The 25,216-nt window shown below is 54.1% G+C and overlaps 2 protein-coding genes across 4 annotated transcripts in view; both read left to right on the top strand.

Annotated features, from left to right (window-relative positions):
- Positions 1-10,295: 10,295 nt before the first annotated feature.
- Positions 10,296-23,498, top strand: RDH13 (retinol dehydrogenase 13). Of its 3 annotated transcripts, none has more exons than XM_045989171.1 (7): positions 10,296-10,453; positions 12,790-12,908; positions 14,408-14,563; positions 16,926-17,030; positions 17,847-18,059; positions 18,839-18,940; positions 23,400-23,498. In XM_045989171.1, the coding sequence occupies exons 1-7, from the start codon at positions 10,389-10,391 to the stop codon at positions 23,480-23,482; spliced, it is 843 nt and encodes a 280-aa protein (XP_045845127.1). In that variant the 5' UTR covers positions 10,296-10,388; the 3' UTR covers positions 23,483-23,498. The 3 variants fall into 3 exon arrangements, with proteins under 3 accessions (XP_045845127.1, XP_045845128.1, XP_045845126.1); XM_045989172.1 differs by lacking the exon at positions 23,400-23,498 and adding an exon at positions 21,136-23,383; XM_045989170.1 differs by lacking the exon at positions 23,400-23,498 and adding an exon at positions 20,312-23,383.
- The window catches only part of GP6 (glycoprotein VI platelet), a 36,104-nt gene continuing 34,338 nt past the window's right edge, over positions 23,451-25,216 (top strand). Inside the window, exon 1 of the mRNA XM_045989169.1 lies at positions 23,451-23,514. Coding sequence (XP_045845125.1) covers positions 23,505-23,514 — 10 coding nt within the window. The 5' untranslated portion in view covers positions 23,451-23,504. The remainder of the gene's footprint in view (positions 23,515-25,216) is intronic.

Genomic DNA, 25,216 nt, shown 5'->3' with positions numbered 1-25,216 from the left:
CAGGCGTCACGCTCGGCCAGAGCTGCAGAAGCTCCGGCTCAGAAAGCCTCTTCCACTTGCCTTTATACCTCTGGGAGGTCAGAGGTTTGAGTCGCACCTGTTTGCAGTTCGAGAGGGGGTCGTCAGTGTGGGAGGCTGCCTTTCTGTCTCCAGGACCGGTGTCTGTCCCGGCCCGGTGCGCTCCTCCTGTCCACGGTTCCTGCCTCTTCTTTTGGAAACTACCCCCCCCTCTAGGAACCCCTCTAATCATGGCAACTAGGACTCAGCGCCCCACATGGCTCCAAGTACTTCTCAAACGTTAACGAGCTCCTCAGGCTTGAAATCTGCTTTTCCGGAACTTCCTCAGTGCCACGGTCCTTGCCGACCGCATTATCCACGCCATTTCTTCCCAAATCCCATGAGGTGAGGCTGGGGGTCTCCACTTCACAGATGAAGAAACTGAGTCCCATACAGGCTCGAGGTTACACTTGCAGGGAGTGGGTGAGAACAGAGCCGGGAGAGCGGGACCGGCGGGCATGCCCCCTTTGAGCCTTTCCCTTTATCAAGGATCCCCACTTGGGGATCATTCCTGGCATCCTCCAGGCTCACACCTGAACTTGGAGAGCCTCCCAGCTGGCCCCTGTTCCCTTCCTCCCCTCCGTCTCCTGTCAATGCAGAGAGCCCGAAGAAACCTAGCTCAGCTCACACCACTCCCTGCTCCCGTTCCCTCAGGGGCTCCCCATTTCTCTGCAAGGTCTGACCTCCACTTGGCCTCCATCCCTCCCTTCCAGCGCACTGCATCCTTGCTGCTCCTTGAACGCTGAGAGCCCGCTCTGCCTCAGGGCCTTTGCACTTGCTGTGCCCTCTGCCTGGAATGCTTATTCCCTTGGACATCCTCATGGATTGTTCCCTACCCCACTTCCGGTCTTTGCTGGAATGTCACCTTCTCAGAGAGGCCTGGCTGACCACGCTATTTAACATTGCAGCTCCCCCTACCCTCCTGTTCCTCGTGGTCTGTCCCTGCTCCCTAATTAATTTTTCGCCAAATCGTTCCCCACCTTTTAACATACTGTATTACCTGATCATTTCGGTTATTTTATGTCTCCCCTGTTAGAATGTAAGCTTCAGGAGGACACAGACTCCTCTATGTTTGGCCCTGCACTCTATGTGCCGCACACTGTAAGGGCTGGAGAGACATCTGTGTTTGCATGCATTATGCTCCACTGTTTGCTTCAGTGTGTTGAGCCCACAGTCTCTGCAGAGTGAGGCTGGAAACCAGAGAAAGCACCCCTTTGTCCTGGGCTGGCAGGGAAGAAAGAACAGAGGTAATGAGAGACCATCGTATGGGGTGGAGTGATGGCAGGGAGCCCAGGTGGGTGTGGGTTCAGGTCCTGACTTAATCCCTATGCAGGGGTGCTTCCGTCTTCTGAGCATACTGTGTGTGTGTGTGTGTGTGTACACGTATGTACGTGTCATCCTCACAACATCCTGTGAAACGGGTTCCATTAGCCCCCTTTTACATGCAAGGAAGAGACACACATACACTGGGGAATTGGTTGCAATCACACGGCTCATCCATGGTGGGGAAGCTTGAACCCAGGCCATGCAACTTCGACCCTGCATCCTGCGGCCACCTTGTGACACTGCCCTTTCTAGCTGTGTGACCCTAGGTAAATCACTTAACCTCTCTGTGCCCCAGGCCCCCAACTGGAACATGGGATTGAAACATTGGGAGGATTAAATGAGGTCATGGAGAGGTCTTGGCTCTGTCCCGGCCAAAGAGGAGATGCTAGGTTGAGTGTTTGCCACGGCAGAGATGGTGACCTTTTCGGATCTGCTGTGATGGGATGCAAAGGGCCCTGCGGAAGCCCAGAGGAGGCTGCTAAGAGGTCAGGGCAGGCTTCCTGGAGGAGGAGGGGCAGCGGAGCTGAACCTGAAGGGCGAGTTTGGCAGCTGGAGGTGGCCAGGAGGTTGAGGGAGGAGTGTTGCAGGCCTTGGAACTGCCTGAGCCCAGGAGGGGAGGGCGGGCTGGCCAGTGTGGGTGTGTTTTCCCCAGAGCTGCAGGGAGAGGCCCGGGGTGCTGCTCCGCTGTCTGCAACAGCTGTCACTCTGGCGTCCTGTCACGTTCATGCCACAAGTACTTTCTGCACTTGGCCCTGCCTGGGTTGGGGTCTGCAGAGAGGAGCAGACCCCTTAAATCTGACAGGCAGCTAGGGCTGGGATTGGTGCCCACTGGCACAGAGGACAGAGGCTCAGAGTGCAGAGGCCACTAACCCAAGGTCACTGTAGCCCTAGGCTAGGGGACAAAATGCAGATCTGACCAGAGACCAGGCCCTCTCTTCATGTGCAAATGGAGAAAATGATCCTCATATAGGCATTCCGTGGGAGTCAGGGTCCAGGACTCCCAGGTCTGAGGGAGGAGGGGGCTGGGGTCTGGACTCCTGGGTCTGAGGGAGGAGGGCAGGTCAGGGACAGGTGCCCCAGTCCCTGCCTCCAGGTGCTCTGAAGGCTGAAGCAGCAGGTGAGATGGTGAGACCGAAACTAGAGCCTCCACCCTAGTTCGGGGCCCAGGGCTCCTTCCTCCTTCTGTGGCCACAAAGGCGGCCCTCCCTCTCTTCAAATCGTAGCGAGTGGCTCCCAGATACCAGTGGAGCGCCCAGCCCAGCACAGTCTGACTCAGTGAGTCCAGGGCGGAGGCAGCGAACCCCGGTCTTAGAGACTCACCATGGGAACAGCCACCTGAGAACCCTTTCCAACCCCTTGTCTTCATACAGAGTCAGTGCCTTTCATTAAGTGAGCTCTAGGACTCTGTGGGTATGTTTGCTTCTGTCCCTAAACTGGGATAGTTTTGTCACTGGGGACTGGATTGCTTATTGTCTGGGTTGGGGGCACCGAGGCAGCACACAGAATTCCCCACAGGGGCTTGATCCGCTGAGATCCCCTGGGTGTCATGTCTAAAACCACCCCATCTCTTTCTTCCTCCTCCTCTCCCAGCACACATGCCTGTCCCCACTTCCCAGCCTTCAGGTTTGCTGATGAACTGCTAGGATGGGACTGAGGGGGTGGGTGGGCATAGTCACAAGAAACAGGTATGGCAGGTTTCTGGCAGTTATAAATATGGTGGGCTGTGTCTCCGAGAGATGTGTGTATTTACGTGTGTGTCAATGAACTTAATCATTCAGTGGATGGTTCCTGAGACCCAATCTGTGCCCCACTTTTTGCGCTCGAGAAGAGTCTAACTGGATGTCCAGTTAAGTGGTGACTGGACAGGGTTCTGAAGGATGAATAGGAGATTCCCAAGGATAATGTGGCAAAGGATGACACTAAGCTTGAGAATGGCATATGCAAAGTCCCAAAGTCATACAGTAGCGAAGACTTACGCACCTACTTCGTGCCAAGCATTTCTGAGTGCTGGACAGACGAAAGCCCTGCCCCGTGTTATCCTCACCCTCGTGGGTGTGGTGGGAGACAGAAGGTAAACAGGGGGGCACATACATGAGGAAGACTTTTGGATTGTGGTAAGTGCCATGGAGGACCTAGAACGTAGGTGAAGAGATGGAGTGACTGGGGGCAGGCAGGTGTGGTCACTTTGCGGGGGGCGCAGTCAGGGCAGGCCTCCATGAGGAGGTGGCATCTGAGCTTTGACCTGGATTTTGAGAATGAGTCAGGAATGCAGAGAAGGCTCCAGGCAGAGGGAATACCTTGGGGAGGCGGGCGGGTGAAGTCTGTGGGGTGTATTTGGCCAGAGCACAGGAGACCCGGACAACCAGGACGATTACGGTGACAACTATGAAATAGCGCCAACAAGAGTCCAACGTGGATGGGGTCGTCCCAGGAGGCACAGACTTGGGGCTGCCCTCAGTGGGCCGTGGTGGAGTCTGCTCAGGCCCTGCGGAAGCCCAGAGGAAGGGCAAGGTGTTTCCCCAAAGATCTGGAAAGGGCCCGCCCCAGAGCAGCGCTTTCAGCCAGAGAGAGGGTGGGTCTGGGAAGCCAAGGGAGGGGAGGAGAGTGGGGGAGGGAGGCTGGCGGCGGGGCTGTTTGTTCTCTGGGAGGGATGGCGGGTGGAACAGTCTCCTGAATGGGGGAGCCTGGCCCTTAGGCTGGCGGGAGTGGGCTGGGCCCCAGGGTGCGGGGGGGCAGCGCCTGGAAGGGGCTCCAGAGGACTTGGGTTTAGGTTCTGGGGTTGGAGAAGGTGACTCTCAGTTTATTCGGAGCTCTTCCTCTAAAACAAGCATACATCCTAGTATCTGCCCTAGGGCCAGCGGGAGATGAGGTGTGGGAAGGCATGAACAGTGCTTAGAATGGCTCTAGGCGCAGCCTCCATGGAAAACAGCCAGAGCAATGGACCAAGAGCTCCATGACCCAGCGACAGGCAGGAACAGGGGATAGCTCTGCACACAGCTCTGCCTCCAGGGCCCCCAGGTCCCAGCTTCCAGGGATGTCCGCTTATCAGACATCCATGCATCCATTCAACCAATATTTATTAAGCATCTACTCTACACCAGACACTATTCTGGGGACCAGGGAACTCAGCCCCAAACCTGCCCTCCTGGAGTTTATATTCTGGTGGAAAAAGAAATAAAAAAAGTAAGCTGTTTAGAACGTCCAATGGCGACAGTGCCGTGGAGGGTCCAGAAGGTGTTTTAGGGGATTCTACTGAAAAGTCATAATGTGGTTGGGATGGTACTGAGTGAAGACCTGAAGGGAGTTAGATAGAGGATACCTGGGGAAGGATCTCCAGGCAGGGGCAACAGCCAGTGCAAAGGTCCTGTGGTGGGATCTTGTCTGGCATATTCGCAGCAAGGCCAGCATATCTGCCGCACAGTGCTGAGGGCAGAGGGGTGAGACACAAAATCAGAGAGATTATGAGAGCAGATCATGGGTTCCCAGGGTCAATGTACGCATCAGAAAGAATGAGAAGGCTCTAGAAGTATTTTGGTCAAGTTTTTTTTTTTAATTGACATAAAATTAATCGTAGAGTGAATAATGCAGTAGCATTTAGTACGTTTTCACTGTTGTGCCACCACCCACCTGCATCTAGTTCTGAAGCACTTTATCAGCCCAAAATAAAGTCCTGAACCTATTAGCAGCAACTCCTCATTCCTCCCTCCCTGAACCCCTGGAAAACATTAATTTGCTCTTTGTACCTGCGGATTGGCCAATCTGGACATTTCATATAAATACAACCATACACTACATGATCTCACGGTGGGTTTGAGGATCATACATGTATTGATCAAGTGCTGGAATAATTTCAGACTTACAGAAAAGTTGCAAAATAATACAGAGAACTCCCTATACTACACCCAGAATCCCCAGAGCTTAATAATGAACATAAACACTTGCTTATCATTTCTATCTCCCTGTCCCTTTCTCTCTCACACACATTTTTTCCCCTGAACAATTTAATAAGAGTCACTTCTAGACCTAATATCCTTATACCCCTAAAATTTTTTATTTTTTAAAAATATTTTATTTATCTATTTGTTGGTGGGGGGGAGCACACAAGCAGCGGGAGCGGCAGAGTGAGAGAGAGAAGCAGACTCTCCACTGAGCAGGGAGGCAGATGATGCAGGACTAGATCCCAGGACGCTGAGGTCACAACCCAAGCCGAAGGCAGACGCTTAACTGACTGAGCCACCCAGGCGCCCCACCCCTGAAGACTTTAAATGTATTTCCCAAAACAGCAGATAGATGGAGATTGAGACAGAATGATTTGGGGCCATAAGCCCCTGGTAGGGAAAGCAGAGGGTTTTGTGAGAGAGGTCTCTCAGCACCTGGGACAGCACCAATGCTTATCAAGAATTCGCACTGACAATGATAAAGAGGTGCGAAGCCTACCTGGAGAGAGTTTCTAAACACAGTGGGTGTGCCTGGGAATCAAGTGGGAGGTCCTCAGAAAGGAAGGAATTTGCACGCATTGTTTCCTGTGTAATAACTACATTAGCAGCCAGCAAGTTCTCGCACTTAATATGTGTTAGGTCCTTCTTGTGAATGACTTTAGATCAACCTTCCAGACTCTAAAATGAGCTGGCAAACTATGCCCATTGCTCCTTTTTGTAAATAAAGTTTTTTAAACAAGATTTTATTTATTTATTTGACAGAGATCACAAGCAGGCAGAGAGACAGGCAGAGAGAGAGGAGGGAAGCAGGCTCCCTGCTGAGCAGAGAGCTAGATGCGGGGCTCAATCACAGGACCTTGGGATCATGACCTGAGCCAAAAGCAGAGGCCTTAACCCACTGAGCCACCCAGGTGCTCCTGTAAATAAAGTTTTATTAGAACACGTCCATGCTCATTTGTGTGCATCTTGTCTCTGGTGGCTTTCCTGCTCTAATGGCAGAATAGTTGCAGTAGGGACCATATGGCCATCAAGGATGAAATTATTTACTATCCTGTCCTTTGCAGAAAACCCCCTTGAGGTAGATGATAGAAGGGGAAAAAGGCTCAGAGAGGAAGGGCTTTACTCAAAATTGAGAGAACTGGCGTCTGAACACACAGTGCTCATCTTCCCCCTTCCTTCCTCAGATCTCCTTCTCCTCCTTCAAGTACAGTACAAGACACATGACATAGAATTTACTATCTTAACCATTTTCAACTGTATGGTTCAGTGGCATTAAGCACATTCACATTGTTGTGCAACCATCACCGCTATCCACGTTCAGGACTCTTTTCATCCTGCAAACCTGACATTCTGTACTCACTGCGCCCTAACTCCCCACTTCCCCCCACCTGCCAGCCCCTTGCACCCACTCACTATTCTACTTTCTGTCTCTAGGATTTTGTCTCCTCCAGGGACCTCAAACAAGTGGAGTCATATGGCATTTGCATTTTTGTGACTGGCTTATTTCATGTGGCTTAACATCTTCATGCAGTGAGAAAAGGCACATGAACAAGGAAGTGAAAAACAGTGAAATCACCCATTTCTTTGCCTGGCAGAGACCCGATGCCGAATATTATAGGTTTTTTTTTTTCCTAACTCTAAAAGTATGCACTGCAGTATAGACACTTAAAAAGAGAGAGAGAGAGAGAGAGAGAGAGAGAGATGGAGAATGAATCAGCGTATCTTCCCCGACCCCCTATTGGCAGTTAAGGAAGAAGTCGTGTATGTTCTTAAACATTTGAGCCTGATAAAGCTGCAGACAGAGTCTGTCTGGAACCACATATAGAGGAATTAATTTTACTGTCAGTATCTCGGAGGGACCATGATTCTGCCTTGTTGCCAGATTCCCAGCGTGTAGTTCAATGTCTGGGACACAGTGGGTGCTTATGACATAGTTGTTGAAAGGAGTGTAGAAGTTAGAATAGTAGAGAGTAGACCCCTCTTCTATGGATAGGCATTGAGCTTAATTTTATTTGCTTCTGGCAAATTTTCCAAAGTGTCTTTCTTTCCAAATGACTACTCCCTTAACATAAATTCTTACAAGGGAAATATATGTGTGAATTTTTTTTTTAAACTATATTTATTTGACACACACAGAGAGGGACAGCAACAGAGGGAACACAGCAAGGGGAGTGGGAGAGGGAGAAGCAGGCTTCCTGCTGAGCAAGAAGCCCGATGTGGGGCTCAATCCCAGGACCCTGGGATCATGACCTAAACCAAAGGCAGATGCTCAATGACTGAGCCCCCCAGGTGCTCCCATGCACAAATGGTTTTGGCATGAATTGCTGAACGGCCTTTTAGGAGGCTTCCACCGGCGAGTATGAGTCCCCATGTCACCACATCCTTGCCAACACAGGCTATTAGCATTGTTTTGACCTTGCCAATCTGATAGGTGAAAATCCCATCTTATAATTACCCTAATGAGCATTTCTTTGATTCCTAGGAAGGCTGAATAGTTTCATGTGTGTGTTCACATCACTTCTTTGCAAATAGCCCATCATACCATTTGCCTATGCTCCCTTCTCTTGTTAGAGATTTGTAAGAGCTCTTTAGGTATTAAGGATACTATCTCTTTGCCATTTGGTGGGTAAGAGGAGCCAGAAATTGAGAGAAGGGGAGCCACTGCTCAATGCACACGTAAGAGGTAGAGCAGGAATTTGAAACAAGATGTGTGTAGATCAACATTTGGGGTTCATTACCACAGCCTTCATGCCACCTTCCCCTTTCCCAGGCCTTGCTCCCTCCATGGCCAGAAGCCATGAGTTCCCACAGTCTTGGAAAGGGGAGAGGCCTCTTGCCAAACCCAGTTACCTTTGCTACATCCCCAACAGCAAACCTGTTCTTTGGTTTGTTGTGTCAGTTAAATACTTGGCACATACATTGGTACTCAATAAATAGCAGCTGGTATTATTGCTTATTTTTTCTTTAAAAATTTCCCTTCAGTCTCATCTCTTGCCAGCCGCCTCCCCATTCAAGCCAACCGCCTATCATCCCAAATATGTGTCCCTCCCCAAGCAACTTGCGTCCTGATGCCTAGCCTTCAAATATGCTGTGACATCTGTCTAGTTGTCTCTCTCCAGTTGGTCCACTTAAAGAACTCCTACTCATCCTTCAAAACCCTATTTATGTTTCCCTTCCTCTGGGAAACTTTTCCTCACTCTTAGGCTGAGACTCCAATCACAGATCCTTGACCCAGTGCTGTTGTGTTCCCTTTGGGTGCCCTGTGTCTAGGAGGGCACACAGAGCTCACAGTTACCACAGCATTACAGAGATAAGCAATATCTCTCTAAGAGAAAAAAAATTAGCTCCAAACTGCAAAAGCTGCAGACCTAAAGTGAATAATTTCATTCTGTCTACAAAATGTCACATCAAATTTGTTGTCCAATCCAATTCGAAAACCTCTTGGGCATCTGGAAATAATTTATCAAGGCAATATTTCTCACCTCATAAGAATTCTCAAATATGTCTGTTGATTGCAGACAAAGCAGACTGATTCATAAATCAAGAGTTAGTTGTATGGGGCGCCTGGGTGGCTTAGTGGTTTAAGCCTCTGCCTTCGGCTCAGGTCATGATCTCAGGGTCCTGGGATAGAGCCCCGCATCAGGATCTCTGCTCAGTGGGGAGCCTGTTTCTCCCTCTCTCTCTGCCTGCCTCTCTGCCTACTTGTGACCTCTCTCTGTCAGATAAATAAATAAAATATTAAAAAAAAGAGTTAGTTGTAGTCAAAAGATATCCAAAACAAAATTGGAGAAAATTTTCAGTTCTTTTGAGTCACCTTTGTTGCAGGATAATTTACATGCAACAAAAGTCACTATTTTTAAGTGAAAATGTCCATAACATGTTACAAATGCATGCGGTCATGCATAGAACTGTCAGTAGGATTACAAGAGAGACATTTCCAAAACCCAAAGAAGTTCCCTTTCTGGCAATCACTTCCTCCTCCCCCTCTGCCCCTGGCGACCATGGATCTTCCTTCCTTCACTACCGGCTTGTCTTTCCTAGAACCATGCCATATAACTGGACTCAAACGTTATGCAGTCTTCTGCGACTGGCTTCTTTTCTGCAGAATGATACTTTTCTGGCGCATCTCGGCTGTCACAATTGCCAGCATTTCATTCTTTTTTTTTTTTTTCTTAGATAATGACCCATTGTATGCATTTAGAATATTTTATCCAGGAGTCCTCGCCTCCATCTCCTCCTCTCTCTCAGACCCAGCAGTTGAGACACCCAAACCCTCCTCCCTCAGACCCGGGAGTCCAGACCCCCAGCCCCTTCCTCCCTCAGACCCGGGATTCCAGCCCCAGCACCTCCTCCCTCAGACCCGGGATTCCAGCCCCAGCACCTCCTCCCTCAGACTCGGAAGTCCAGACCCCCAGCCCCTCCTCCCTCAGACCCGGGATTCCAGCCCCAGCACCTCCTCCCTCAGACTCGGAAGTCCAGACCCCCAGCCCCTCCTCCCTCGGATTCTAGAGTCTTTGCCCTGATCTCCCTCAGGACCCCAGGGGTTTGGGAAGCCCCAGGCCAGTGGTCCCGGCCTGGAGCCTCGAAATTCTCAAATTCTCTCATCGTCCATGAGGAAGGTGCTAGTGGTGAACACGCACTTGAGGTGTGAAGAGGCTGATATATGGGAAAGGCACACAGAGGAGCGCAGCCCGCGAGCGGCAACGCGGGGCGCGGCGGAAGCAGCAGGACCCTAACTCTGACTCTCGTGGAACAGCCGCGCGGTGACAGCACCGCGAGCGTGACGTCATGGAACAGTGCGCAGGCTCGCTCCTCATGTCCCGCCCCCAGGCCGCGGCCACGCCCACGGCTTCGGAACCGCCCATTCCTGGCTGCAGCGGCCATCCTCATAGGCCCCGCTCAGGGCAGGCCCGCCCCTTGAAGCCCCGCCTACAGCTCCCCGCCCCTTTCCGGAAGCTCCGGGCAGAGCAGCGCTTGCCCTTCTCCACGTGGGTCGCCGGCTGCCAGCTCCTCTCCTCCGAAAGACCCCGCGGGGGGCTCGGCGTTGGACCCCAGCTCCTGCCCGGCATGAGCCGCTACGTCCTGCCGCTGTCCGTGCTGGGCACGGTGGTGGGTGGCGCGGTGCTGCTCCGGTGAGTGCGCGCCCCTGGTGGGCGGGTCGGCGGCCTCCAGGTGGGGACGGGCCGCGGACAGGTGGCCTGAGGGTCGCCGGCCTAGGACTGATGCAGACGGTGAGGCGGGGCAAACCTAGGGCGGGCCTCGAGGGCAGGTCACGGTCCAAGGTCACCCCGAGGAAAGGGCCGGGCCTGGGCCCTGGAAACCTTCTGGTCATCGATTATTGAGTCCATCCTGCAGACAGGCATTGGGGGACCCCATGCGTCACCCGGGGCCCCCTAAGCTCTCGTTACCCGCAATCAGAGACGCAAACCGGATTGCCCAGCTCGGTGAACAAAACGATTGTACTGCATGGGATACACACAGAGTTCTTGTCTTTTCTAGGCTAATGCACTTAAAAAGAAAAAAACCCCACAGAAAACCCGGCTCCCGAATATTCTGGAGCAGCACTGTTTGGTAGAACTTTCTCCGCGGATGGAAGTGTGTCTGGGTTGTGCGGTCCATGATGATCACCATCACGCATGGCTACTGAGCGCTCCCAGTTCGGCTGTGTTAGGCTTACAGTTAACAATATGGTCCTTAAACACCTGTGAAGAGTGTACAGCTCCTGTGTTACCGTTAAAAAAAAAAAGAATTGGCAATATATAATTTTATTACACTTACACAATACAAGAGATTAGCTGGGAGGCCTGAAAGTAATTGGAATTTTATTTTAATATAAGGATTTTATTTATTTATTTGACAGACAGAGATCACAGGTAGGCAGAGAGGGAGGCAGAGAGAGAGGGGGAAGCAGGCTCCCTGCTGAGCAGAGAGCCTGATGTGGGGCTCTATCCCTGGACCCTGAGATCATGACCCGAGCTGAAGGCAGAGGCTTAACCCATTGAGCCTCCCAGGCTCCAAGTAATTGGGATATTTAAATACCTTTTTTTTGTTTTAAAGGCATGAAGCATAGACTGTAAATCTCTTTGAATAAATTACCTTTGGGTTTATTTGCCTGCGCTGTGATGAGGCTTCACGGTGAACTTGTTGCTTCTGACTCGCTAATGTCATTTTCGTGTAGCTGGCCCGTCTCTTGTGATTTATAATCTATGACACTACAGCTCTGGGAAGGTAACTGGGTGTTTTTGAAAGTTCTAGAAAATAGAGATGATTTTTTTTTTAAAGATTTTATTTTTTTATTTGACAGAGAGAGAGATCACAAGTAGGCAGAGAGGCAGAGAGAGAGAGAGAGAGGAGGGAGCAGGCTCCCTGCTGAGCAGAGAGCCCGATGCGGGGCTCGATCCCAGGACCCCGGGATCATGACCTGAGCCGAAGGCAGAGGCTTAACCCACTGAGCCACCCAGGCGCCCCAGAGATGATTCTTTTTTTAAATGGAAATAATTTCCCCTTGTGATAAAATTCATCCGCTGCTGTTTGTTTTTTATTCAAACTCTTGTCTTTCAGTTCTGACGAAGCTAAAAATAGTAACAATACTAAAGGGACAGCATGGGATGGGCAGAATGAACGACTAGCAGAATGCCCTGGGGAAAAAGGATGGCTATTTCCTTTTAATTAACTTAAATAAAGAATTAGCCCCAGGAGGGTGGTGCTCTCTGTGCTGTACGAGGCTCTTCTGTCTTAGGCTGGTGGCACTGTCTGCTTGGCCCGGCCCCTATCAGTGACATTGGCTCGTTTCCAGTATTTGGCCTCTGGGGAATGTGTAGAGGGTAAGAGCCTCGCAAAGGTGTGCATGTCCTCATGCTCAGAACCTGTGAAGGTCTTTCCTTGCCTGCCATAGGGGACTCTGCCGGTGCCACTGAGTTAAGGACCCTGAGATGGGGAGGTGGTCCTGGGTTGTCCAGGTGGGGACCCAGTGCAGTCACAGTGGTCCTTCAGAGTCAGGACCTGAAGATGCTGCGCTGACTTTGGAGACAGAGGAGGAGTGGCCGTGGGCCAGGGAGTGCGGGCACCCCAGGAGCCGGAAAAGGCATGTGACCCACCTCTCCCTAGAGCCTCCAGGAGGAGCACAGCCCAGCCAACACCTGTCCTTCTCCCGGTGAGACCCATCTTGGGCTCTGGCCTGCAGACCCGTCGATTTACCTGTGCATGGTTTTAATTGGCCGAGCCTGTGGCCACTTGTTACAGCAGCCATAGGAAACCAGTCCAGTGGGTCTCTGCAAAGTAGTGATGGTCCTGTGCAGAGCCTCCTCACACCACAATGGGCAACACCACTCAGGCCCCCACGGAATTAGGAGATGTCCTTCCTGCCTTTCCACTGCGGGAACACAGTGCAGTGGGGTCATTTGCCCAAGATCGTAACAGTCAGGGTGCACACGTGGACCAAAGTGACCTCCTCGCTTCTTACCTACAGAGACTACGTTGCGGGCGGGGCCTGTCCCAGCAAGGCCACCATTCCCGGGAAGACGGTCATCGTGACGGGCGCCAATACGGGCATCGGGAAGCAGACAGCCATGGAGCTGGCCAGGAGAGGTGAAGTCCCGGGGGGCACCTGGTCTTGGAGTGTGTGGTCTGGGGTGGAGGCCTTGTGTTCCCAGGGGGTGGTAAAGTCGTTTGATGGTTTTGGTAATAAGTGACAGAGACCAGACTCCCGCCGGCTTAAGCCAGAAGGATGGGTGTCCCTGACAGGCAGGGGAGACCGTGAGTCTCAGAGGAGGCTGTGGCCACCCAGTGGCTGCTGGTGCTGGTTTTTCTCTCTGCACTGGCCGTGTGCTTCTGTACTGTAGCTGACTTAGTGCTAATGGCTGGGCTGGGGCCTGGCTCAGAATCGGGTTTCAGGCCCTTCTAGGCTTACTGGTCAGGCGTTCTATAAGGCCCCTCGATTTGGGTGCATTCAGTGTTTTTGTCCTGGTCGGACTGGGGTTATGGAGGACGTCCACGGAGGAGGAGTGATCGCTTTTGAAGTTAGAATTAGTGGATTTCCTGTTGGATCATGCTCCAGAAAAGAAGTCAAGGATTTAGGTTTGAGCAACGGGGAGACCAGACCTGCTCTTGGCTGGAGTGGGAAGGCTGTGGCAGGGCAGCTGTGAGGGCTGGGGGAGATCGGAAACTTCCTTTGGGCTTGATGGGTTGCGGGGGCCTGGGGAACGGGTCCTGATTGGCCAGCCTGGAGCTGCCTGTCTCGCTCTGAGGTCAGATCAGAGGAAGCTGTGATGGGCGGCACTCTGCCCCCCCCCCCCAACCACATGGCGTTTCCCCGAGGAGGGGGCACGTAGTCCTCCCAGGAGAGGCTGAGCAGTAACATTGGGGGGACATCCCCACTGGATCTAGAGGGCTGGGCCCCAACAGAGGATGGATAGATCTGGGGTCCACTGAGTTCGCTCGTGGACCATGTGAGGGGAGGCAGCTGGGCCCATGGTAGGGAGCAAGCCACAGGGATCCACAAGGATCCATAGATCCATGCCATCCGCCTCGTGGCTGCCCGTCCTCCTCCAATCCCCGCTTCTTCTCACTTCTCTAATTTTTCAAAGTTATTTTTTTGTGGGCATACAGAAATTCAGTACACATGTCGCACAATTCACCCGTGGTGGTTAGTATATTCTCAGAGTTGTGCAAACGTTGCCCGTCAGTTTCGGAGCGTTTTCGCCAGAATGACAGCTCGGTCCTTTTAGTGGTCATCCCCGTTCCCACTCCTCCCAGGGAGCCATCCTTCTGCCTCCTGTAGATTGGCCTGTTCTGGATATTTCCCATCAGCGGAATCATCGGCTGCGTCCGCTTTCGTGACCGGCTGCTCCCAGTGAGCATGTTCGTGAGGTCCGTCCATGTGGTAGCGCATGTCATGATCGTTTCCGTGGCCGAGTAGATTCGATGGTCTGGATGGACGCCTTGTGTCTCTCTACTCAGCTGCTGGTGGACATTTGGGTCGTGTCTGACTTTCGGCTGCTGTAAACGGTGCCTGTTTTCATGTGTGTCGGGTATCTGTACCTGGGAGAGGATCTAAAAACTAATTTTTTCCTGCCCGGGGCTCGCAGGAGGCAATGTCATTCTGGCCTGTCGAGATATGGAGAAGTGTGAGGCGGCAGCCAAGGACATTCGCGGGGAGACCCTTAATCACCGCGTCAGGGCCCGGCACCTGGACTTGGCCTCCCTCAAGTCCATCCGAGAGTTTGCCGCGAAGATCACTGAAGGTAGGAGGGAGGGCGCCGGCCTTGCGGGGAGTGAGGTCCTGGGTGGCCACAAGTCCCACGGTGTGGCGCTGGTGTTTTCGGACAGGTGCACGTCTCTACGGGTGAAGGTTGTACATTTTTATAGCTCCTTCCATTGTCACGTGGAAACATTTTACATTTCAACCGTTGCCTCAATCGGAAGAGTAATATTTCTGGGTACGTGAACACCATGTGGAAGTTTAATGTCAGCGTCCACCAGTACAGTTCTGGGCACCCAGTCGTGCCCGTTAGTTTACGTATTACCTGCGGCTGCTTTAGTCCGGCAGCAGCAAAGGCCATGTGGCCTGCAAAGCCAACAATATGTGGTCTGGGCCCTTTCAGGGCAAGTCTGCTCTGCGGGACTCCCGCTCTGCAGGAAGACCAGCTCTGTCGGCATCAGAGCCAATAAGGCGCAGAGGCCCGGGTGTGGTCAGGTGTGCAGGGAGCTGGCAGGTGGGTTAGCCCGCTGGAGGTGGCGGAAATGCTGACTCAGCCGGCGGTTCCTGCAGCTTCCGGCCCTCGAGGTGGGTGGGTGCTGTCCGGGACGCAGGCTCCGTGCCTGGTCCGGTCTGGTCACAGCGGGGTGATGCCTGGGACCCCGCTTCTGCTGCTGGGTGTTTCTTTCCGCAGGTGTAGGGATTCCACCGGCCTTTTCCCACACTCCGCCTCCCTGACTCGCTCATTTCGCTCCATACCCGATGTTCTCAGAACTGGCTCACGTCTTTATGTTTCGAATAGGGGTACCATTTTACAGGATTAAACATTCAGAAAGGACAAACGGGGGTGCAGCCGGCACCTTCCTGCCTCCGGCTACCAGCTGCTTTCCTCAGCTGTGCTCGGGGTCCTCGCGTGACCTTCTGGAGAGTCTGTGCACTTATAAAGCAGGCAGGTGTAGAGACCACTCTGTAGCTTTTGTCTTTTTTACAGAGAGGTTTCATGAGCGGAGGGGGAAGGAGCAGAGGGAGGGAGGGAACCCTGCACTCAGTGCAGCCCAACCCGGCGCTTGATCTCACCACCCTGAGATCATGACCTGAGCTGAAACCAAGAGTCGGACGCTTACCCGACAGAGCCGCCCAGGCCCCCTCCCTTGGCTTTTTATACAATCGGAGCCCGTCGTACACGGGGAGCTGTGCTGATTTTTCTCCCTCTTCGGGCCCAGCACGTGTACGCGTTACCTGTTTTTACAGAGGGGGAGACCGAGTCACAGAGAAGCCGCATGACTCGGCCAGGGTTGTATAGCTGCTCAGGGTAGAGCCTGGGGCTCCAGGGCGGGAGCTCCCGACGGCTGTGCCAGCCAACAGCCAGGCAGAGGCTGTTTTGTCAGTGCTCGATAATTAGTTTGTTGTCTCCACGGATCCTGGAAAGCACTTCCAGAGTATGTGGGTTCCCCTGTGTCTGCTCCGAAGGTGCGTTGGGGTCCTGACCCCCAGGACCTCAGCACAAGACCTGGTCTGCAGAGAGGGTCTATGGGGAGGTGGTTAAGCCTCAATCTAGGGACTGGTGTCCTCATATGGAGGGGTGGTGAGGACGCAGACAGGCCCAAGGGAAGAGACTGGGAATTGAGTCACCTAGGAGCCCAGGAGAGAGCCCAGCGCAGATCCTCCCCTGTGGTCCTCGGTCCTCAGAACGAACAGCCCTGAGGCGCACCGACCCCGGGCTTCCCACCTGCGGGGCCGGGACACAGTACGGTTAAAGCGGCCCATTGTATGATGCTTTCTCAGAGCGGCCCTCGCTAACCGATACGGGAGGAAGGTGCTAGGTCTGGAATCGGGCGCGGCACTGGCTGTCCAGCGAGCTGGGGTTCCCACGAGTAACCCCCCAGTCTGATGCCTGAGGCCCCTGCGGGTGTGCCTTCTTTCCCTTTCCAGCAAAGGCCCTCCAGGGAGTGTATCTGTCTTCTGGGGCTGCCGTCGCCAAGTGCAGCAAACTGAGTAGCTTGAGATGAGAACCTGTTCTCTTCACGGTTGTGGAGGCCACAAGTCCGAGATCAGGGCGTCAGCTGGGCGGCCCTGTTCCCGAGATCGGAGGAGGCCTTCTGCCTCTTCCAGCCTCTGGCGGTGGCTGCCGGTCCCCGGCGATGCTCGACGGGTCTCCGCGTTGCTGCAGTCTCTGTCTCTGTCCCCCTGGGGGGTCTCGGTCTGTGTCCTCCCAGGTTAGGGCCCATGCTGTGACCTTCTCTTAACCTGATGACTTTCTGCAAAGACTCCTTCCAAACACGGGTTGCATTCGCAGGCTCCGGGTGGACGTGAATGTTCCAGGCACTGTTCAGCCCAGTGCCGGGGGTGGCTGGCCCTCTGCGCAGGCTCAGATGCTGACGGCGTCCGCCCTCACCGCTGTCTTCCAGAGGAGGAGCAGGTGCACGTTTTGGTCAACAACGCGGCCGTGATGCGGTGCCCCCACTGGACCACGGAGGATGGCTTCGAGATGCAGTTTGGCGTTAACTACTTGGGTGAGGGTCCGGGCTGAGGGCTGCGTGGCGTGTTGCAGAACCGGATGCGAGTGGGGTCCCCGGTGGGCTGGACTCGGTCTCCGAGGCTTCCCTTCGTTGCTGGATGCGCGGTCCGTCCTTCGGATCCTCCATCCATCTCTTGGCCATGTGACCCTTTGTCTGTCCTCCAGTCTGTCTTTCCATCAGTCACTCATTCTGTCCACCCACTGTCACCCTGGGTGTGACTGGAGTTCTTTCAGTAAGGGCAAGGGGGGTAGATACTGGGTAGGCGCCAATCACTGGGTCAGGGCCCAGCCTAGTGACCTCATTTTCACTCTGAAGACCCCCTCTCCAAATAAGGCCCCGTGCTGAGGCCCTAACACACGTTGCTATCCCCAGTTGGCTGGGATGCAGTCACATGACCTGACATTGCTGCAAAGGAGTCTGGGAGATGTAGTCTTTCATTGGGCAGTCCTGTGCACAGCCGGCAATTCTGTTGCTGAGGGAGACGCGGGAGGCAGCCCATCCCCTTGGGGCTCTTGCAGGACCTGACGTCTGGGGCTGGGTCACTCGTTGCTATGGGCCCGTCCTGTGCACTGCAGGGTGTCCAGCAGCATCCCTGGCTGCCTTCCGCCAGATGCCAGGAGCACCCCCTTCTCTCTTGAGTTATGATGACCGGAACCTCTAACCTTGCCAGATGTCCTGTGGGGGAGAGAACTGGCCCTTGTCGAGAGCCCTGGGTTACTGGGAGGGTCAAAGAAGGTACGATTCTTAGTATGATCCTATGTACCAGCTAAGAATTCAGTGAAAACTGTCTTTTCATTGTCCTTCCTCCAGGTCACTTTCTCTTGACAAACTTGCTGCTGGACAGACTGAAAGCCTCGGCCCCTTCACGGATCATCAACCTCTCATCCTTAGCCCACATCGCGGGACACGTAGACTTTGATGACTTGAACTGGGAGAAGAGGAAGTATGACACCAGAGGGGCTTATTGCCAGAGTAAGCTGGCCATCATCCTCTTTACCAAGGAGCTGAGCCGGCGGCTGCAGGGTATGTGCATGGCGAGCCTCGCAGGCCTTCCTCCTGCTCTAGCTCTGGGCCTAGAATGTCCTGCTGCAACCCTGAGGTCAAGCCTTGGTCGCGGAACAGAGCAGGCAGACGTGTGACACACATACCACTGGTTCTCTGGTGCCCGAAACAGACATGACTAATCGATCGTAGCCGTCTGTGCTCATCCTGCACGGTCATCTAGGCCGTTGGTGCTCTAGGCTAGTGGTGCGCAACCATGGCAGTGTCTGAAGATGGCTTGGCCATCGCTTCAGGGAGCGGAGGTGGGGCGGGTATTGCTGCTGGCATCCAGCCGCCCAGCATCCTTCCATGCACAGGATAAAACATGATGGGACCTCAGCGTCCACAGAGCTGAAACTGAAGCCTCCCCTTTGCCCTGCTCCTCGGAGAGCATCCGTGGACCAGCAACATCAGCTCGGCTGGCAGCCTGTCCTGACTGGGCACCTCAGACCCCATCCCTGACCCACTGCTTCAGGTTCCCTGGGCTGGGGTGGGGTGGAGCCCAGCCGATTGAGCATCTCAAGCCCTCTGGGTGATTTTTTATGTACGCCCAGGTTTGGGGAGGCTCTGCTCTGGGCAGTCATGCAACAGAGCAGCTTTGCAAGATGAAACCACCGGATGTGGAAGTTTCAGAGCAAGCGGGGTGGTGTGGGGTCAAGGGTAGGACCCAGCACAGTACGGGGTAGCCCTAGAGCTGAGGGTGTGCCGTGAACCTGGCGTCTGCCCACCCCCTCGCCCCTCCTCTTCCCTTCTCTCCCCAGGCACGGGTGTGACTGTCAACGCTGTGCACCCCGGTGTGGCCAGAACCGAGCTGGGCAGGCACACAGGCATGCATAGCTCCGCCTTCTCCAGCTTCACACTCGGTAAGCCACCTCCTGGCCTGGGCTCCCTGAGCGGAACCCCTGCCCTCACAGCCTGGGGCCTAGGGTTCTCTTCGGGGGATTAGTCAGGGTTCCGCCGAGAAATAGAACCAAGAAGATATATATAGATGCTTGGAGAGATTTGTCATGTGGGGCTGGTTCGTGCATTCAGGGAGGCTGTGACGACCCACGATCTGCTGTCTGCAGGCTGGAGGCTCGGGAGAGCTGGTGGTATAGTCCCAGTCCAAACCCAAAGGCCTGCGACCGGGGGGAGCGATGGCAGAAGTCCCAGCCCGAAGGCCAGGAGCAGTATCTGGGGGCAGGAGATGGGTGTTCCAGCTCACGCAGAGAGAGGGGGAATTCGTTCTGTTCGTACCCTCCGCTAATAGTGTGGTGGCTGCCCATTCGGCACGGGCGGGTCTTTATGCAATCTACGGATTCCAGTGCTGATCTCTTCTGGTCACATCCTCACGGACATGCCCAGAAATGGTGTTTTACCGGCTTTCTGGGCATCCCTTAGCTCAATCAAGTTGACACAAAATTAACCGCACACTCCAGAGACTGTCGTCGGCTTGGCTCTGCCCCCTCCCCTGTGTCTTCCTGGGTCCTGAGAACGAGTCACTTCTACATGTGTAACCAGTCTGCTGGCCTCAGAATAGCCCTAGAGAACAGGCTGGATCCTGTTTGATGAAACAGACCGAATCTCAGAGAAGGAGACCAGGGAGTTGACTCCTGCTTGTGCTTAGGGGGATGCTGGCTTCACCCCAAACTAGCTGGGTGCCACCCAGGGAAGCCACTTCACCTCTTGGGGCCTCAGTTTCCCTCCTTACAAAGTGAGGACCATAAGAGTGTCCTCCTACAGTTGTTGGGAGGTTGAGATGGGCCTTAACAGGGCCAGCACAGGGCCTGACCAGCTTTAAGGTCAATAAATACTTAGAACTTTAGAGCTAGTATTTACAATCCTGAAAATCATTTATGGGGTGGGTGCCAAATTTCAAGGGTCTTAAGCTGAGGCTGGCCCCAGAGACATTTAATAAATAAAAGTTATTTTAAAGCAAAATGGGGGTAGGGTAAGGACTCAGAGCTGACTGAGGAGGGAGAGCTTCCATTTGCCTGGGGGAAAGCCAGGGAGACTTGCTGGGGGAGACACCTTTTGGGCCAGTCTCTGCATCTGGAGGGATTTGGCTGGGCAGTGCCAGGGAAGGGAGCTCCTGGTGGAGGGAATCTTGGGAGGCACAGGCCTGGAGGGGGGGCTGTATGGGACTGCAGTCTCACATCTGGCCTGTGGGCCCCGGGCAACCCCAGGGATGGCATGGGGCTCTTCCTGTCCTCCCTGACTGTGTGTGGACTGAATGCTCCGTGGGCTGATTGCAGGGCCCATCTTCTGGTTGCTGGTCAAGAGCCCCGAGCTGGCAGCCCAGCCCAGCACGTACCTGGCTGTGGCAGAGGAACTGGAGGGTGTTTCTGGGAAGTACTTCGACGGACTCAAAGAGAAGGCTCCAGCCCCTGAAGCTGAGGATGAGGAGACAGCCCAGAGACTTTGGGCTGAAAGTGCCCGCCTCGTGGGCTTGGAAATGCCTTGTGCTTCCTCTGTGAGGGGGCAGCCCCTCCCCAAATAACCTCTTGGAGCCTGTGGAAACTATGCGGGAGGCTGAGTACCAGGATGGAGCAGCAAGACCAACCAAGGCTGGCCGCTCTGTCTGCAGCACCCTCTGGGTGGCGGCGCTGGCCGCGTGAGCCTCTAGACCACGGCTGTCATGCTCTCAGTCCCTTCTAGGTGGCAGTGTTGGCTAAGAAATGCTGACGTCCATGCCCATGTCACCCTCGGGATGGCAGTGCTGGTCGCCTGAGCCTCAAGGCCACTGCGTGTCATGCCTTGCAGCACCTTCTGGGTGGCAGTATTGGCCAAGGAACACTGACTGCCATGCCTACGTCACCCTCTAAGTGGCTCTGTTGACTGCTTGAACTCAAGACGCTGCTGTCATGCCCTCAGCACCCTCTAGGTGGCAGTGTTGGCTGAGGAATGCTAACCGCTATGCCCACGTGACCCTCTAGCTGGCACTTTTGGCCGTGTGAGCCTGGAGAGCACCACTGTCACGCTGGTACTACCCCCAAGGTGGCAGGTGCCCAGGGAACGCTGGCTGCCATGTCTACACCGCCCTATAGGGGTCACTAGCGGCCCTTTTCTCTTTTCTCAGGCCAGTGGACGGGACTGCAGATGTGCACCTGGCACAGTGGCCAGCTGGTGCGGCATGCCCTGTAGCCCGCAGGTGCGTGGGGCCTTCAGACACCTGCCTTGAGTGCGTAACTGGGAACTGCTGTGGGAGGCGTCCGCTCCGTCTGCCGTGGCCGTGTCAGGAGAGCCAGTGGTGGCTACTGTGCAGAACCGTATGACCGCTGGGGAGGTTGTCGACCAGCCAAGTTCGTGGTTCCCTGTGGGACCCGGCACACCCTCAGGCACCTCTCCGAGCCGCGGTTTCTCCCCCAGCGCATGTACAGAATAACCTGACCACCTCGCCGGAGGAAGTGTTGATGAATGAGTTCTCGCCTGGCTGGGTGAATGGAGCCATTCACTGCTGAGTGTTTCCTTGCACGTGCCGTACCCTGGCCGAGCCGCCGGGGACAGCCGTGAGGACAGGCCTTGTGACGCCAGTCCTGCTCAGGACAGCGAGAGCGGAAGACCCACCAGCTGTGTGGCTTCGGCGACAGAATCCAAGTTGGCACTTGGGTCCCGCACAAAATTGGGGGAGGGGACGCACCAGAAAGTTCAGGAATCAGTATACACATATTTTAACAAGAAAATGTAACATTTGAGATACTTGTGGAGGCCAGGGATGCTGCTCCTCACCCTCCGCTACCTAGAACAGCGGCCCGTGCCCTGCTGCAAATGCCGACGGTGCCGAGGGAGGGGAGTGCTGAGGGCGGAATTAAAGACGGCTCAGGGCTGTGTAAATACGGTTAGTTTTCTTTGATGAATGCACTCGGGTAGGCACCTTCCGCATGGACCCCAGCGGTCCCCACCTGCCCCTGTCCACACCCTCCAGCTACTCACTTCTAGGGCGGAGAACAGAGCAAACCTGGCGGAACGTCCGGTTCTGGGGTTTGGTTGCTGACGGGCGTCCGTACTGAGAGCAGGTGCTCGCTGGCCCTCGCCCTGCCTCCCTGCGATGGAGCCGTGGGCTGCCAAGAGCTGGACAGCCGGAGAGGAACTGAGGCCTCCGTCCAGCAGTGCAGGAGAAGGTGTGAGCGCCAGGAGGTGGAATCCTGGGAGGGCACCACGGGACCCTGTCTGCCCCAGGGATACATAACACACCACACATGCATCATGCGTACACAGATCACACACGTGTGCATAGCCTTATATAACATACACATTTCTCACCGTGGCCTCGGAAAGACCAAGCTTGAGAAATCCTTCTACTGGTAGTAGGGTAGTCGGAGGGTAACCTGGAAACCCCTGGTTCTCTAAGCACAGGTACAGGATTCGCCTGGAGGTGATGGTATTTGCTAACATAGCCGAAATACAATGATCAAGGTCAAGAAAATAATCATGGTACTAATATCTGATATTGATCTATAGACACTGGGATTTTTTCAGTGGCAATATCTTTTATAGCAAAAACCCCACAAAATTATTTTCTGACACAGGATCCCATCCAGAATCTACTTTGCTAGTTGGCATGTCTCCTTAACCTGCTTTGGACAGAAACGGTCTTTCTCTCTCATTAGCTGGGCCCTTCTGAGGGGTCCGGGCCAGGAATTTCATAGAAAGCACTCCAGTCGGGGTTGTCTGTGATTTCCTGATCATTAAACTCAGGCTATGTGTTGTCAGGAGGAATACCATGGGAGTGATGCTGTCTTCTTCATGGTGCCTTCCATCAGGAGACAGATGTCTTCTTTGCCCCATCAGTGCCGTCAGTGATGACACTCTCCAGCTGGCAGAGACGGCCTGGCCAAGGGGCCCAGAGTCTTGCTGCCCTGAACACCCCCCTCCCTGCGCCTCCACATGCTCACCAGCCTGGGAGCTCCTGCATGGACGTCCTGCTCCCGTTGTCTACAGTTTCGATGTGTCTCTCAGTCAGGGTCCCTTGTCTTTGCATATCTGGTGAGCGGGCTGTGGATGGGATTCGAGCAAGACCAACCAGACCCTGTCCTTGAATTTGGATCTCGATGAGGCTGACACCAAGACCAGTTGTGTGTTCCGGAGATGTCTGTCGGCTCCTGGTCCCCGCACCCTGGCTCTGGTCTATATGACCACAAACTGGGGTGCTTGAATGATACACACTTACTCTCTAAGAGTTCTGGACGTCCAAAGTCCAGAATGGGTCTTGGGGTCAACGTCAAGGTGTCAGCCGGAGCTGTGTTCCTTCCAGAGGCTCAAGGGGAGAATCTGCTTCCTGCTTTGTCCAGCGTTTAGGGGGCCCCCACATTCCTCACCTCCTGGCTCTTCCTCTGTCCGCAGGACCAGCTGTGGTGTCCACATCCTCACACTGCCGTCTTTCTGGGTCTCCCTCCGCCCTCCTTTTAAGGAAGATCCCCAGGTGATCCAGGATCACCTCTGTCCTTTATGTCAGCTGGTAAGTAACCGAATTCCACCTGCCACCTTAACCCTCCTTTGCCATGCAAAGTAACGGGTTCTGGGGACGAGGGTATGGACTCTCCAGGCAGCCAGTGTTCTGCCTGCTACACCGTCCACTTCAAAACTGGCTTCCTTAGCTTTTCTCAGGGCTGTGAGCTTCCTGGGACACTTCCTGTCACTTCCCTTCTGCTTTTAAGCAGAACCCGCATCACGGGTGTCACTTTCAAGCAAGTCAAGTGAAATGAGCGTATGTTACCATGAACTCCCCCTAACTCGCTCTTTAGGACCTGGGCTGGCGTCTGGCTGGCTCAGTCAGAAGAGCATGTGACTCTTGATCTCAGGGTTGCGAGTTCGAGCCCCACTGTGGGCGTGTTGACTTAAGAACAAAACCCGACCAAGCCCTGGGGTGCAGGAGCAAGGAGAGTGGGAACCAGTCTGATTCAGAAACCCACATTTGTGCGGGAGACAAACGTGGGTGGAAGGAATATGAAGCCCAGCCCACTGGGGCAGCCGTCCCCACAGGGACCTATCTCTCGCATAGACAAGTGCAACGTGGCTTGGGGTTAATTCTAGCCACAAACCCTCACAACCAACATCCGCTTCCCCTCTGGAACGAGAAACCCCAAGGACCACAAACGGTGACCCACAAACCATGTAACCCCTGCTTTATCTGAAGGTTTTGAGGTGGCTCACGACCCTGCAGAAAGTCCCCAGAGAGATAACAGATGATAAGAACGGGCCTAAAAGAAAACCACCCAAACCCACAGAAGCCCAGAGAGAGCACTGTGGTAAGGTAATAAGCAGACTGAGGAACCGAATGTGAATGGATGATGGTTTGGGGGTGGTTTGTTTTGTTTTGTTTTCCCAAAAAGGAACCTGAGGTGGCGTCAAACCCTTCAGACTGCTCTCTGGGCTTTGGGAATTCTGCCAGGATGGGGGATGCTGCCCGTGTCTGCTGTGCCGGGACACACGCGGGGTGTAAGCGGGGCTGATGGTCACCAGGTGTAAGCAAGAAGGAGCGCTGTCCCAGTGGTGGGAGCTCAGAGGAAAGGTGGGCCTTGTGTTCGGTCCTCCTGCTGGACGGACCCTCTGACCCGGGTCAGCTTCATCCCTGGGCCACGTCTCTAGCCAGTCCAAGTGTGAACCCTCGGCACTGGGGAGTGTGAGCCCATTTGGAAAGAGTTGCTTTGCAGATAAAATTAAATGCAGGATCCCGAGATGAGACCATCCTAGCTTATCCCCGGGGGGGGGGCTCCCCTAAATCCAGTGACAAGGGTCCTTGTAAGAGACGGAAGAGGAGGTGACACAGTGGAGTGGGGAAGGCCACATGGAGACAGGGCAGAGACGGGAATGATGCAGCCTCACACCAAGGAATGGTGGGGACCCCCAGAAGCCGCTGAAGGCAGCAGGGACAGACTCCCCTTGAGGCTCTGGGGGTTGCATGGCCCTCCGGATGCCTTCAGCTTGGACATCCGGCCTTGGGAACTCTGAGAGTAAATGTATGTTTTTCAAGCCGGCAAGTCGATGATCATCGTCACAACAGCCAGAGGAAATTAACACAGTCTCCTTGGGGGTCAAGGATGCTTGCCAGAGCCAGTGTGGACCTGTGCTTGTTTTCTGTCCAGTGGGAGAGAGAAGGGTCTCTCTTTCTTTTTGTCTACTGGGGTTTATCTCAAAACCCATAAAAGCCCCCGAGGGAA

The sequence above is a fragment of the Meles meles genome, chromosome 19 (assembly GCF_922984935.1).
Source record: "Meles meles chromosome 19, mMelMel3.1 paternal haplotype, whole genome shotgun sequence".
Taxonomy (NCBI): domain Eukaryota; kingdom Metazoa; phylum Chordata; class Mammalia; order Carnivora; family Mustelidae; genus Meles; species Meles meles.
Note: the sequence above shows the minus strand (reverse complement) of the source record. Positions and strands in the feature narration are given on the sequence as shown.